The following is a 13529-nucleotide window of genomic DNA, read 5'->3' as shown; positions in this document are numbered from 1 at the left end:
AGGGCACCGAGAGCAGCGAGGATCGGAGACTGAGTGAGGTCGATGTCGTTGGAGACTCTGTTGGAGAAGGGCAACAGCTGAGGCAACGAGGTGGAATTCAAGATCAACAGGGGGCCTAGGGTGTATCAGACGGAAGCTATCAACGGCTGCAGAGGACGGGGCCAGGTCTAGAAGGAGTGACGAAATGCGCGATTGCTCTCAAGAGGCTCGAGTTGTTCGTTTAGGTGCGAGGGCATGGAAGGCAAGACGAGGCAAAGAAACAATTTCCTCCAGCCGTGGAGGTCTTGGTGGAGGATGATGGAAGCTACACGGGCTCGGTCGGTGCAGTACCTACAGAGGGAAGGTACCCTGGGCTCGGTGCTTGCTTGCAGCCCACCTCAGTGCAGCAAGTGCCTGCGCTTGTGGAGGTGGCGATGCACAGTGTGCGAGATTCATTACCTATCGAGGCTGCCCATCGCCCGTCGAAAGAGAGTCAGAGGATCAACATGGAAGTGGGCTATCGCGCAAGGCATCACTTGGCTGCCAATCGGCCTCACATGTTGCTCTGTTAGCCCCGTCGATCTCCTTTCCCCTCCATCGAGCAGCGCTCAAAATCCCATCTTGGGACCCCGTAATACGACCAGAGTGCGGTCCTTCTTCTGGCCCTACGACGAGGATCAGCGGAACACCCTAGTACGTCGCACCAGCTGCCGACACTTTGACTGGTCACAACAGTTTTTTACCTGTTGGTGGGCACGGGAGGGGATGACACGCTCCCGCTATCAATTTCAATGTCCACGGCGGATGCTTTCGTCTATTGTCGGCGGTCTCGTGGCGGGAATCTGATGGACTTGGTGATCCCGCGACCAGGACATCAATGGAGACCCAAGCCAAAACCCAAAACCGCGACAAAGGAAATGCAAAGAATCCATTTCAAGCAATGCCACGGCAAACACGGAGGACCGAAGAACATCGGAGGACCATGTTCAGTAATTACTGAACACTAGGGCTTGGCATCATTAGCTGGGTCGGCTTCAATCGCCAGAAGTCGCCCCATGACCCTTTTTCTGCCGGCAGATTGCAAACAGAAGAGTCTTTCATCCTTAGAGGAGCGATACCGGCCAGTCTCGGTGTGTAGGGAGAAACAGTTTCGACGCACAAAGTCAACAACTGCGTCCTCTCGGACTGGAATCCTCACAACAAAGGCCCATATATCATGTCTGGAGGACGGTCATGATACGCTGGCATGGGACTGGCGCGCTAATGTCAAAGAACACACCAGTTGTCACTCATAACCTCTGCTTCCCTTAAGAATACAAACGCTCCTGATGCCGCGAGTCGTCAAGTCTGGCGCGGATCGAAGGCTTCTAGACGCATGGCTCGATTTCTTTGGCCATTCTGCTGCTGACCTCCGATAGCCCGCGCACCGCGCGTCTAGTTGGGCCCATGGCTTGAGACAGATGCCAATATCGTACTTGCTCGCACGACAGGATTGCAGAGGCGACGATTGCCTGCAGGGCCAGACCGCTCAAACATGTCGTGAATCGGCGATCACGGCGCCTCCTCCCCACTCTACCCACCCAGGGTCGCTAGAGACTCTTGAGGTTTGCTGGACCAGCCCACAGTCGCCATCTTAGCCTGGACCCCTCTTGTGTTTTCCGGGTCCAGGGGCCCTCGCCGACCGACCCTGCCGTCCATCATGAGGAGATGGCGAGGCAAGGGGTTCTTGGTGGCCATCGACTTTTCGTCGCCGCGGACGCAAGCAGAGTTGTGCCACGTCTCAGAAGGTTATGGGCCCCTCTCTTGTGCCTTATGCTTTTGTTTGCGGTGCGGGCACCTTGCGTGGGCCTGCCTGACTTTGAGGCGGCAGACTGAGGCGACAGCTTGGTTGTCTAGGTCCAGGGCGAAGATGCCATGTCCCAGCAGAAAGAAGCAAGCTCGCAAAGACGGGCAAGACGTACAGTCGGCGCGAGGCCATGAGCACTGTATGTACGCCACACTTTGAGGTCCAAGATGCATGACATCATGCATGCCGGTATGTCTGCTCCGGACGACAAGCATTCTTTGCTCGAATCAGAGGCGTTGGACGGCTCGGTCCATACCAGGCGATCGCCCCTCATCCCCTCCATATCGCGAAGATCTTTGGGCACAACCACATATGTGGCGGTACGATCAGCCCTCCATCCCACTCTTAGCTTCGGCCGGATAATCGTTCTGGTCCAACTATTAAAGCCAAGCCAAGTCAAGATCATCTTCAACGGTTACAACGCTCTCAGAACAAAGGGGTCGCCGTGCCTTTGACGGCTGGATATCGCATGATTTCCGAGTCGCCTCCTTTTCTAGGTGTAAATCAAACTCCCGCTGGCTCTCGTTTCTTCTCAGGCACGCTAATCGGCATCTCACTTGGATTGGACATCAACATCCATCCTAACGAGGCCGGCTCACCTGTCTAACACGCGTCGAGTTGCACCGTCAACGTTGACAAGTAGCTCGAAATATCGTTCCAAGTGGGTCGTGGCCAGTCTCCTCTATTCTCCCTCCGGTACCGAGACTCCATGTTCGGACATGTTTTGTGTCCGTGATACCGCTCGACCGTCTTTCATTTCGCTAGTCAAGCCTCATGCATCAATGGTGGCCCTAATACCAAGTCATGTCTGGGCATTCCCCAGATCACCCTCTATAGGCAACGCCATATTACGTTCATTTGCGACGTCTCAATGATGGAGTTACCCGAAACTCGAGCCTGGTCATCAGAAGGTTTCCCGACCTTGTGCCAAGCGACACTCGATGTCTCACCCTTGGGTCGCCGCATGTCCTAGACCAGACAAGAGCCAACACATGGCTTTGCGGGAAGCCCATTCACTATTGGGTTTCAACACAATCGAGACCGCACTGGGATCATGGATAGGGACTAACGCCCTGCGACAGAGCGGGCACCATCGTCAAGACCATGCCGGGCAAGTCTTGAGGCCCGGCACTATGGTCCAGGACTGTTCAGTGACGCGTGAATAAAGTTCCAGGCGTAGAGCCCATGGTCCTATTCCCTCTACGCTTGGGGCGGCGGCGCAAGTGTAGCCTCCCGTCTTCAGCCTCGACTGACTTGCAAAATTCTGTAACCGAGCTGACCAGATCAGCCCTACACCCTGACCCTAGTCCTCACGTAGGAACCCCTCGAACCCCTCGTTCCAATCCCCCGGGTTCACCCGCACTATATACATCTGTAGCATGATTGGGGTTCCTTACTGATAAGAATGAACCTGAGGCCCGGAAGTGTCTACCGATGCCGAAGCTGTGACGTTGATTCAAGGCGATCCAAGATGGCACTCGGCATTGCTGTCGGCATATTGAGCCTCTTTCTCATTGTAACACGTCAGATTTCCATGTGATCATTTCGGAGAATAAATTTACAAGGGTCCCAGGAGGGGCTGCCGTCATATTGATTTTGTTACATTGTCATGTCTCAGCCCTCTCGCCTGTGCCCAAGCCATCAAGCAATCTCGTTCTCAGCTCATTCCAGTCTCAACTCTGACCTTTCCAGAAGTCATGTCTTATGCCATCGTAAACGTCCAAGAGAAGAATATGTCAGAAGGTAGTTTTATTCAAGGTATCCTTATTTGTGATTTTCCTCGATCCTGAAACTATCGACTGATCTCATGGATAGGAACGAGACTGGCAGTGTTCTGATCACAGTACATCCAACGTCTTGAGATACCGTTAGGGTTAATTTCCTGAGATGAGACTTGGTGGTTACGGCCCAACATCTGTTTGGTTCACTGGGAATAACAAACGTCATTCGGGCTCTGCCCCGTCGTGTTGATATCTTCTGTGAGAACCAGCCAAACCCCGCGAATTGGATGGAGGAGCCACGTGAGCCTCCTTTCTGAGACCCGATGATCGACTGTGCTGACGTCTGTGGAGAGACAGTAGGAAACTCACCATAGTGAATAACATGCAGTTGATAGGATGGGCACTGACCTATGGAGTACTTCTAAGGTAGATCAACGCCGTTTTTTATCTTTAAGTACCACATACCTGTTCACATACTCAACAGCGGCGCCTAGTCCCCCTACTCTAGTTCGGCCTGATATAGCAGTCGTCTTCAATGCTTAGTTGGGCCCTGCCCTAAGCGTATATAGGGATATAGATTTGCATAGATCATGCTCGAGATATGCCACCGATGTTGGGTCTGTCCCTCGACCTTGGTGATTGCTTTCTACAAACATAAAGTATGAATAAACCCGTGGGAGTAGCCACGGTGATTCCCAGACAAGAATGGTACTCTCATAATTCATCTTTGTATCCTGTTGGGATGAGGTGAAAAGTATGTATATTCACTGAGTTCTGGACGCCCACTACAACTAGAGAAGCCACCCCATAACTACCACCTGTGAATCAACAGCTAGATTCGAAGTTTTGGGCGGATAGGACTTACTAGATCAACTGCCACGTGCTTAATATCTGTTTGCTCCTTGTTACGCCGTTGTTGATGTTCTGTGTATGTCCCATGGGCTCCGGGCAGTGACTGCTAGTGTGCCTCCTACCTCAAGATTACAAGGAATTCTCTACCGTTGCTCGTTGAAATGAATACAAGGCAATTCGCCAAAGGAATTTTTCCTCCTTGAAATCAGTAAGGGCCCTCTTCGTCTTGTCTAGAGTGAAGGGGGGGATAGAAAAGTCGTGAAGTGATGGCACTCTGCCCTGATACCAGCTTCTAGAAAGGGGCCTTTGGTGTCCAGGGGGGGCTGTTATGAGCGGCATTCGTTTTTAGGCCACTGATTCTTGCGTATTAGTTAAGTGTCAGATCTCATCGCGGGCCCTACCTCTATAAGTCGTGAGTCTAATTATCTCATGAGCCGACTGAATGCGATGACTACACCAGGTTCGCGTTATTGTCAGTGTGGAATTCATTCAACATGGTCTCTTTGGGCCGCACATCAGAATCAGTATTAGTTGCACGTTTAAAATCGAATCGTGGTATCGACTCAGAGGATACTTACATGACGCGTTCACTGTCGACAATGGGACCAAGAAGTAGGTGACTGAAGAAATTGTCAAGTGAGCTGGGGGATGCTGGATTGAGACTCCGCGCATCTAGGGGGCTATAAAATGAAGTCGTACTTTATTCGAAATGAAATTGAGAAGTGATATGTAAAGCTTATACTGTCCAGATGATCCTCTGTCCTTGGTAGGGCAGCACGACTCTTGACCATCGACTTGAGGATACTGGTGAGTTTGTTCTACCGGTTTGTATACACACAACACTAGGATAAAGATACATACCCAAGAGGCAATCGAACGGCATAGATGGCCGCCTACAGCCCGAGGATACCTATCGGGTCTCAAGAGGCAGACTCCCGTCGACCTTGGCTGGGTAGATTGCTTCGGGGGCTACTGAGCATATGGACGGGAGCAGTACTGCACAATTTCGATGAAGTTGGGATATAGAAACCTCGTTCCTAAAAAGTATCACGATATATTACTTTGAGGAGACCTTGCAATGTCAACTGCAGGCTTCTGGGAAGCTCCTTCAGCTCGAGGCATAGGCTTACGGGCGCCATGACTGTGGCACCCTGGGTATCAAGAATCCGAACCCTTGCTTATACATCTGTAGCAAAGGCTCAAGGCCGTACAGGTCACCCAAGCCTAATTTCTGTATGATGGATTCCTCTTGGTAGGAGATAGGTTAAGAGGCATTGCTGGACGGCCTGCGAACTGGCACGAATTTGGGAGAGGATCAATAGTGAAATCTCGGACGAGGCTCTCCGAGAAACCTGTGATAAATGCGAAATATATATACGGCCAATCTATATAGACAATTCTTACAGAGCGAGCACAGTGAAGCCCCCTCTACTGGTATTGCGTCTCAAGCACGCACCTCGCCATGCTTCGCATGGCATCGCTCATAGCTTCCCCTTGGCCACCTTCCTCATGGCCTGAGCAGACCTCAGAAGCGCGTAGAGGCTCTGAAGCCTCGGCATCTCGACGCCCCTCTCCCTCGCAATCCTCACTGGGTTCCCGAGAATCACCTCGAGCTCCAGGGGCTTGCCGGCCTCCCAGTCGAGAAGCATGCTTGGACGGGCACCCTTGTTCCGCGCCGTGCTCTCGACAATCTTCTCTGGAGCGGCCATATACTCAGGGAAAGGCCGTCCCAGGATCCGCGGCACCGCGTCCCGGATCTCGTGCATGACGCCCAGGAGGTGTCGTTGGAGCTCATCATCGGCCACCATGTCAGCGTTACCCCGTCCGCCAGAGAGAACGGCCGAGGGATTCATGGCAGAGTTGATGCACAGCTTGTGCCACCGAACCGTCTGCAGCCCGACCTCGTCGTGCGGCTCGACGTCGCGGATGCCGCCCAGGTCCGTCCACCAGCGACGCAGGGCCTCGGTGCACTCGGTGCCGCGACGGCCGAGGTCGGAGTCTTCGGCACCGAGACCGTCGGTGTAAGGGCCGATGCTGATGCGCGTCCAGCGGTTCTGCCGGATGGTGCCGGGCGACGTCTGCTCCGCGCTGACGACGGTGACGGCACTGACGATGGGGGTGTCGGGGAAGCGCTTGCGAAAGGGCTCCTCGACGCCGACGCCGTTCTGGATGAGCACGATGCACGACTTGGGTCCGACCAGCGGCGTGATGATGCTCGAGTCATCGCTGATATCCGGGAGGGCCTTTGTGGTCACAAAGATGTAGTGCCAGTCGCGCTTTGCCCCTGACGAACCCTCCGGAGCGGCGGCAGCGGCATCAACAGAGGGGAAAGCTCCATCCGGAGTGAAGGTGTAGTCACCAAAGGTCCGGGTGAGGAGCTTGACGCCGTCCTTCTGTATAGCGGCGTAGTTTGAGCGCGCCACAAGAGACACATGGACATTGTGGGATGGCTATCACGGGGTCAGCTTGTGTGTATGCCGAGCACATGAGGACCACGTTACATGATGGAGGCGGGAAGCATAGAAGCAGCCCACGGCGCCCGCGCCGATAAAGACGACATTAACACGACTGTATAACGAAACCTCGTGTTAGCCATGATTTCTCACGTAAGTTCTAAATCCATCTCTCATGGCTGAGGGAAGGGGGATGGTAGGCATTCACCCGCTGTCCGCCATGGCAACGTAATAACAATATCCGCCCACGAGGCGTTCTCTTCAATCTCACCGGGAGGATTGAACGGTGGGTACGAGTTGAGCAGACTAGGCTGATGGGTTGGTCTGCTGGTGGGATGTGCTGCCGTCTCTGCTCTGCTGAAGCTGTCTCTCTGGCCTGATACGTTTACCCGCGAGGATGAGTTTAGCAGAGGAACCCCCCGCCACGACCGACGCCCGAGGTTCGCAGAAGGAGGCTTGAGCACACCATCGCCCAGCCAAGCAGCTTACACCGCACCAGGTAGGGGCCCCTGGCCGCTGTTCCTCGCCTCTACAAGGGATATACGAAAGCGTTTGCCCGACCGTCGCCAAAACGGCCAAACAGACACAGTCAGGACACACATCATGACGTTGTATCTATTTTCTCCCCTCTCCCTCGGGCGATCGTCCGTCGTATGAATGCCCCATCATGCCTGTCCTGACCGAAACAGGCCAGTCAAATGTTGGACACTTGGTCTGGAAATCCCACTCGGAGACAGATCATTTCCCCATTTCTCGCCAACCACTGACTGCCGTAGCTCGTGCTTGCTTGGATGAACCACATGTCCCTCTGTCGGCGTGTCCATCTGGCAGCAGCTTTGACGGATGGATGCCAGAGTGGGATAGGATAGGATGGGATGGGAGGGGATGGGATGGGCCACCAGACCTTGCAACCTCGTGATGGCCCCCGAAACCTGTCCACACGGCACGGGTCCTGTAAGCCATTTGGACACTGCGAAACCTGTCTGGCTTCTGCCATCGCGAACTACTCGTGGCGTTTTTGTTGCTTGCCTGATTGCACCCCACGGACCCATGCCCGTGTCAGCATCAATCACCACCACAGTTGTCGACCTCTGTCTCTCGGGAACCGTTCCCGCCCGTACCAATCGGTCATGCCGTTCTACCATCTCCGTTGCGGCTTCGGAACACCCCGCCGATCGTTGGCGATCTGTTCGGCGTGCGATCGGGTGAGCTTCAACCAAGCAATGACGGGCGAGAACCGTCACCATCCCTCCCACGCGGCGACCGTCATACTGGACAGCCCAAAGCCACAACCACCACGGCGCGGGCGGCACCCCACGAAAGCTTATGTCGTGAACCAACTGCCGGCTGGCTGAATCTCCAAGTCGGTTCGCTGTCGGTCCGTTATCTGTACAGATCACACATCTTCACGTCACCAACGGTCCAGTTATTCCCGAAGCATGTCACTGTGGCCGACATCGCGTCGAGCATCTTCGTCCTCAACCAACAATTCACAAACAGGTTGTCATCCTGACATGCATGTGCCTACAGCTGATTCCCGGCTTGTCCAAGAAGTCAAGACGACATTCTCAAAGCCGGGTGCCCAGCAACGAGTTCAATTCATCTATGCCAGAGCGAAAACAAGCAGGCCAATGGAGAGCAAGCGCTGCATGTCGATTCTACGTTGAGAAGTCTCAACGTAGGTGCTGGCAAAAAAGGTAATTGTTGAGTATGTATGTGGTTGCTGCATGGGGTTGGTTAGTGTTGGGCTGTCAGTGTTTCGTGTATCAACATGGTTCATCACATCTCATCGCTCGCGTTAGATGAGGCTCTGGCGGGAAGGCATGCCCGCCATGTTGAGATGCAGAGCGGGACGGACAAACTGTCCGTTCAGGCACGTCCACAAATGATGCTGCTGAAATGGCGGTCTCGCACGCACAAGGCTGATGCCTGTTGTCTGAGAGTTGATGCTGACGATCCTTCCGCATCTCTGCCAGGCCACCCGTCCGGGTGGCCATCACCGCTCCGTCTCCCGCAGCGCGGCGGAGGCCGAATCCAGGCGACGACGAGGCCAAATCATGGCCATATTGCAGGCGCGGAGACAGTCTTGTCCGGGTTTTGAGGGTTGCAGCATCTCTCGGCGATCAGCGGCGATGGATGGATGGATGAGCAGCGCAGAGCAGCTCGTGGCGCTCAGATTGAGACGGTGGTTGAGATTCGTCCCCAACTTGTGTGGTTGCAGGTGGAAAATTTTTCTGTCTTGGAGCGATACGGGCGAGTTTTGATTTTGAATCAGGCCTAGTCAGCGTGGGGGTCCTGATCAGGGCTCCGTGTCTGGTTGCCCAGTGGACCACCGGGCATTGGATTCCAGGCATTGGACCCATTACGGGCCAGTGGTTAGTCAGTTAGCCCTGGAACTGCTTGGCTGTCACTGGCTCCAGCACTCAGACGCCCCCAATCCCCCAGCCGCTGGGCCACGCTGGCCAATCAGTGACCGCAGCCCCAAAGGCCCGTTTGAGTTGCCCTTTGCGGTCATGAACGACGGCGCAGGTTGTCGGTGTCATCTCGTTGCTGTTCGTCCAAGGACCCCAGGACAGGGCGAAAAAACTGGAGAACATGAGCGCCGGCCCGTTTGAGAGATCCTTCATCTTGAAATTACATCCGCGGCCAATTCCATCTCCGAGAACCGCGGCTTGCCATGTCATACCGAGCACCACGGCAGCGGCCGTCGAAATGGCTTCATGTCCATGGACGAGGCTCTGACACAGCTTCTGCAGGCGCTCCCTTTGGGGTCGTGGCCAATGCACAAGCAGATGCCACTCGCAGTCTAGACTGACTGGGCTTGCTTGGGTGGGTGGCGCTTATCCCTTCGACCTCTGCCACCTCGTTTCGTTCCGCCCCGAGCTGGTACCGAAGCCTTCGCCATCATGATGGGATGGGTGATGGATGGTGGAAATGAGGACCCTGGCCTAGAGCACAAGGAATGACCCGAGCGCCCCTCCCCCTCCTGCTTGCACTGGCTGACCTGAGACGACGAGATTGGCTATGGATCGAGGCAGATGCGGCTAGACGGAAGCGCCATCGCAAGACTCGAGGGGCAGATGCCATCGGGTCCAATTACGCAGCCGCGCCGAGTCCAGCTGTGACCAGAACAATCACCAATGCCTACTCGACTGCAACAAGTCGGCAAGTCCAGCCGCCAGAGATCCCCAACGTGATGGATGTCCTCGAGCGAGCTGTCGTCATTTGCTAGTAGCTGTCTGCAAATCCCTATTTCCCAAACGAGCACTTACAGCAGAGGTAGGGCCTCCTCCCACAGCAGATTAGCACAACGGGTGGAGGTCAGCCACATTGCGGGCGATGGCTTGCAACAGCCGTTCATATCGGCTTCAAGCGTGGAGAACGACATGACACAGATGCCGAGAGACGGAGACATGCAATCACGGGGTTCGACCAAGTTTTCCAGCGGCGCCCGCACTGGTCGGTCTCGCTCAGTCCACGGAGCCATCACCACTGGTTGGTGAGAGCTGGCATCACCACACACACACAACCACACGCGCCCAGCTCTCGAGCTGCAGCATCAGAGGAGCTACGTACCTTGCCTGCAGAAATGAGAAGCCCCCTTGGCTGCTTGGTCCAAGCTCCTCATACAGGCTGCAGGGGCGCTGGCTTCTAGAAAGACTGATGGAACCCAGCGGGAGCCAGGGCCGGGGTGTGAAGCCAAAGAAAAGCTCAAATCCTGTTTGGGGGATGTCCGCTATGCCCTTGCGGGCCAATCATGTCTTGCTGCGACGATGCGGGATGGTGGGACAGGGGCTGGGGCCCCAATGGCACGTCTGGAGACTTGAACAATCCAGGCAAGGCTTCCGGTCCATTTTCGAGTGACTTGACAGACAGTGCGAGATGGAGGCGCGGCAGACGGCCCCAGGCTGCCATGGGGAGGATATGGGATGGGGTTCCGTTGTGGTTGTCTGCGAGTTGTGTGCAACCCATCCATGCGTCGTCGTTATGCGTGTGATGGCTGAGTCTTGTGTGCCTGTCTGTCCTTGGACCGGGGTTCACCAAGACGGTGCCACCAGACAAGTGACTGATGATGAGGCTGACCTGGTCTGACAATTCGCCAGGCCATGACTGACAATGGCGGTGTCCGTGCCATCAGAGAAAAGCTGGGGAGCTAATATTCCATGGCCGCGTAGCTAGGAATGCTGTGGGTTTTCCTGCAGAGAGTCTTGTGCCTAAATGTCAACAGCCGAAGTCGCACAGCCTTGAAGCGGTTGAAGGCGGGCTGGGAGAATCGGCGCCACCTTACCGTTACCTCTGAAGCATACTTGGATACTTCGGTCTCCTGTTTCGGTAATAAACACTATCGGTGGTGCGGTGTGATGCAATGCCAGCACTACTGGAGGGCATACTGTCCAGACATCAGGCACTTCAGCGACCAGGTCGGGATACTCTCATGGCATATGGGGAGACACGGTAATCTGTAAACCCCAAGCGACAGTGGAGCCAAGGGCCATCCCTATCCCAGTCGACTCCCTGAGGAACTGTTATCATGAACAAATTCACGATGCGACTGATCTCCAGTGTCGTATTTCTCCATCATAACCAGAGACCCCATAGCGAGAATTGCGCGAGCTAAGCATGAACCCCTGCTCTTCATCCCGCGGTTCCGCCCAAGACAAGTCACAAGTGACAGTAGCAGCAAGAGCAAGGAACGAGCAGCTCAGGACCCTGCGTGAGCCTCGTGGGCATGGGAGCTTTGCGCGAGGGCTTCTGCGCGGGCGCAGGATGTGGGGATCGAAGTGAGACCTTCATCAGCCTCTCAGTGATTAGTTGATGGGAGAGGTCACCACCTTTGGTACCTGCGTGGCTTCCGTGACACTGCAGTCTCTCTTGGACGTCTCGTGAGATTCGACCACCCACTCTTGCCCCGGACAGTGAGGACAGACCATCATCGATGACCGGTCGTCTGTTCCTCCGATGCTCGCTCGGCATCTTCGTAGAAGCGTGAGGAGTGGTGGGGGTTAGCACTGCGCCTGTCGCCTTGGGCGGCTCTCTGTCACCATTCGATGACGATCTAGCGGCCGGATCGCGGAGCCCAGAGACATTCTTCTGAATTAGACAACTCCGGCTTGTCGAGAAGAGCGTCAACCTCTTGGGGTTTCTCCGGCCGGTGAGATGGTCAACGAAAGTGGGGAGACCACCACACTCCTCTGTTGCATCGCATCATTGTCATTCGCACGAACTGTCATGGGCGGGGCCAGGTGGATAGCTCAGGGATCGTAACTCCTGTCTCCACTGGCTACTGGCAGTGGCCATGCCGGCCAGCCAGAGTGCAAGCTGGCAAGCTATGATCTCCAGAAGGCTGTAGCCCATCGAACAAGTCAGCCAGCGTCTTGCCAACACAGCAACGCCGCACCACCATGCATCTGCCATTTACATGCGATGCATCAATGCAGCGGTAGAATTCGGGGCCGCCCAGTATGCCTGCTCAGCATGTCCGCCCATGTCCCGGCCGGTTTAGGTTTCCGCCGGGGCATGATTTGGGGTTGGCATGGCCGGCAGGAGACATGTATCTTCTGACAGGTGGAATGCCAGCCGATGCAGACCAGGGACCGTAACCATGACAGCAGCCCGAGAAAGCAACCCGAGTTTCCATGGCCAGAGGATATCTGCGTACGCGTCGGAAAGACGGCGGGGCGATGGCAACGACGACGACGATGACGACGAACCGGCGACGATGGCACATCTCTGTGCCAGGTATCTGTTCTTGCGCTCAGCAATTGCTCAGGCTGTTATTGCCAGTAACACCTTCTTGGAGGAAGCATACATAGGAACTTGCCCCGGCACCCGCTCGCCCGCGCTGTCCCGTCGGGATCCGTGCTGACATCGCGGGGGAAGTTGGGGAAATAGTGCAGCCTCCGGCAAAGAATGCGAGACCACAATGCGGGATGTTCATGTCACCAATACATACCCGCGACGCAAGCCTCCCGCGCTTCGGGGTGTATCCGTACGCACGTATTCCGAAACCGAGGCCGAGTGACTGGTCCGTAGTGTGCACACACCGGGCAGAGACGGGCTCTAGTACAATGTTTATTAGACGGGAACGTGACGATGCCAATGGATCAAAGGATGTCTCACCTCGCGGGAGCAGAACGCTCCAGTGAGCCTATGATGAACGGGAGGTCAGTCACAACCCGGAGCTGAGTGTGCTCAGAGTGCAGCGAGGAGGATTTCCGCTATAGCCCAGGTTCAGCCTGAGCTTGAACCAACAAGGATAGGCTAGCCAAGGTGAGGCATCGCATCGTGTCCGAACGATTCTACCAGGCTAGGCAATGGAGCAGGCGTGAGGCTTGTGTCCGATTTGCGCAGGTGATAACCAACTTGGCCAAAGTTCAAGGGGCTATGAACACCGTCAGCAAATCCAGCCAAGACTGCTCAGCCTGAACCACCCGCCCCTGGATCGGCGGTCTGTACATAAGTGCGCTTGTTGTGGTAGCACCATCAGTGCTTAATTTGGATATTGAGAGGCGCCCTAGAGAGCCAATGATTTGCAGGGTCCAAGAGGGTCCTCAAGATCACCGTCTTTGCGCATGGCAAATCCGCCATGACAAAAGAAAGCACAAGATGTCGGCTAATGTCAAACACAACAGGCGGCTGCACTCCCGGCCCAGACGTATCTTTACACTGTGCCCTTAA

The 13529-nt window shown here is 55.2% G+C and overlaps 1 protein-coding gene across 1 annotated transcript; it reads right to left on the bottom strand.

The window, feature by feature from the left end:
- Window positions 1–5879: 5879 nt before the first annotated feature.
- On the bottom strand, window positions 5880–7073 carry NCS54_00377700 (2-dehydropantoate 2-reductase; the record flags this gene model as incomplete). The annotated part of the gene is made up of 3 exons (XM_053149335.1): window positions 5880–6848; window positions 6900–6966; window positions 7060–7073. The coding sequence occupies 3 exons, from the start codon at window positions 7071–7073 to the stop codon at window positions 5880–5882; spliced, it is 1050 nt and encodes a 349-aa protein (XP_053005310.1).
- Between the last annotated feature and the right edge of the window lie 6456 nt (window positions 7074–13529).

This window comes from Fusarium falciforme, chromosome 3 (assembly GCF_026873545.1).
Source record: "Fusarium falciforme chromosome 3, complete sequence".
NCBI classification, from domain to species: Eukaryota; Fungi; Ascomycota; class Sordariomycetes; order Hypocreales; family Nectriaceae; genus Fusarium; species Fusarium falciforme.
The sequence above is the reverse complement of the archived record's forward strand: the minus strand, read 5'-3'. Positions and strand labels throughout refer to the sequence as shown.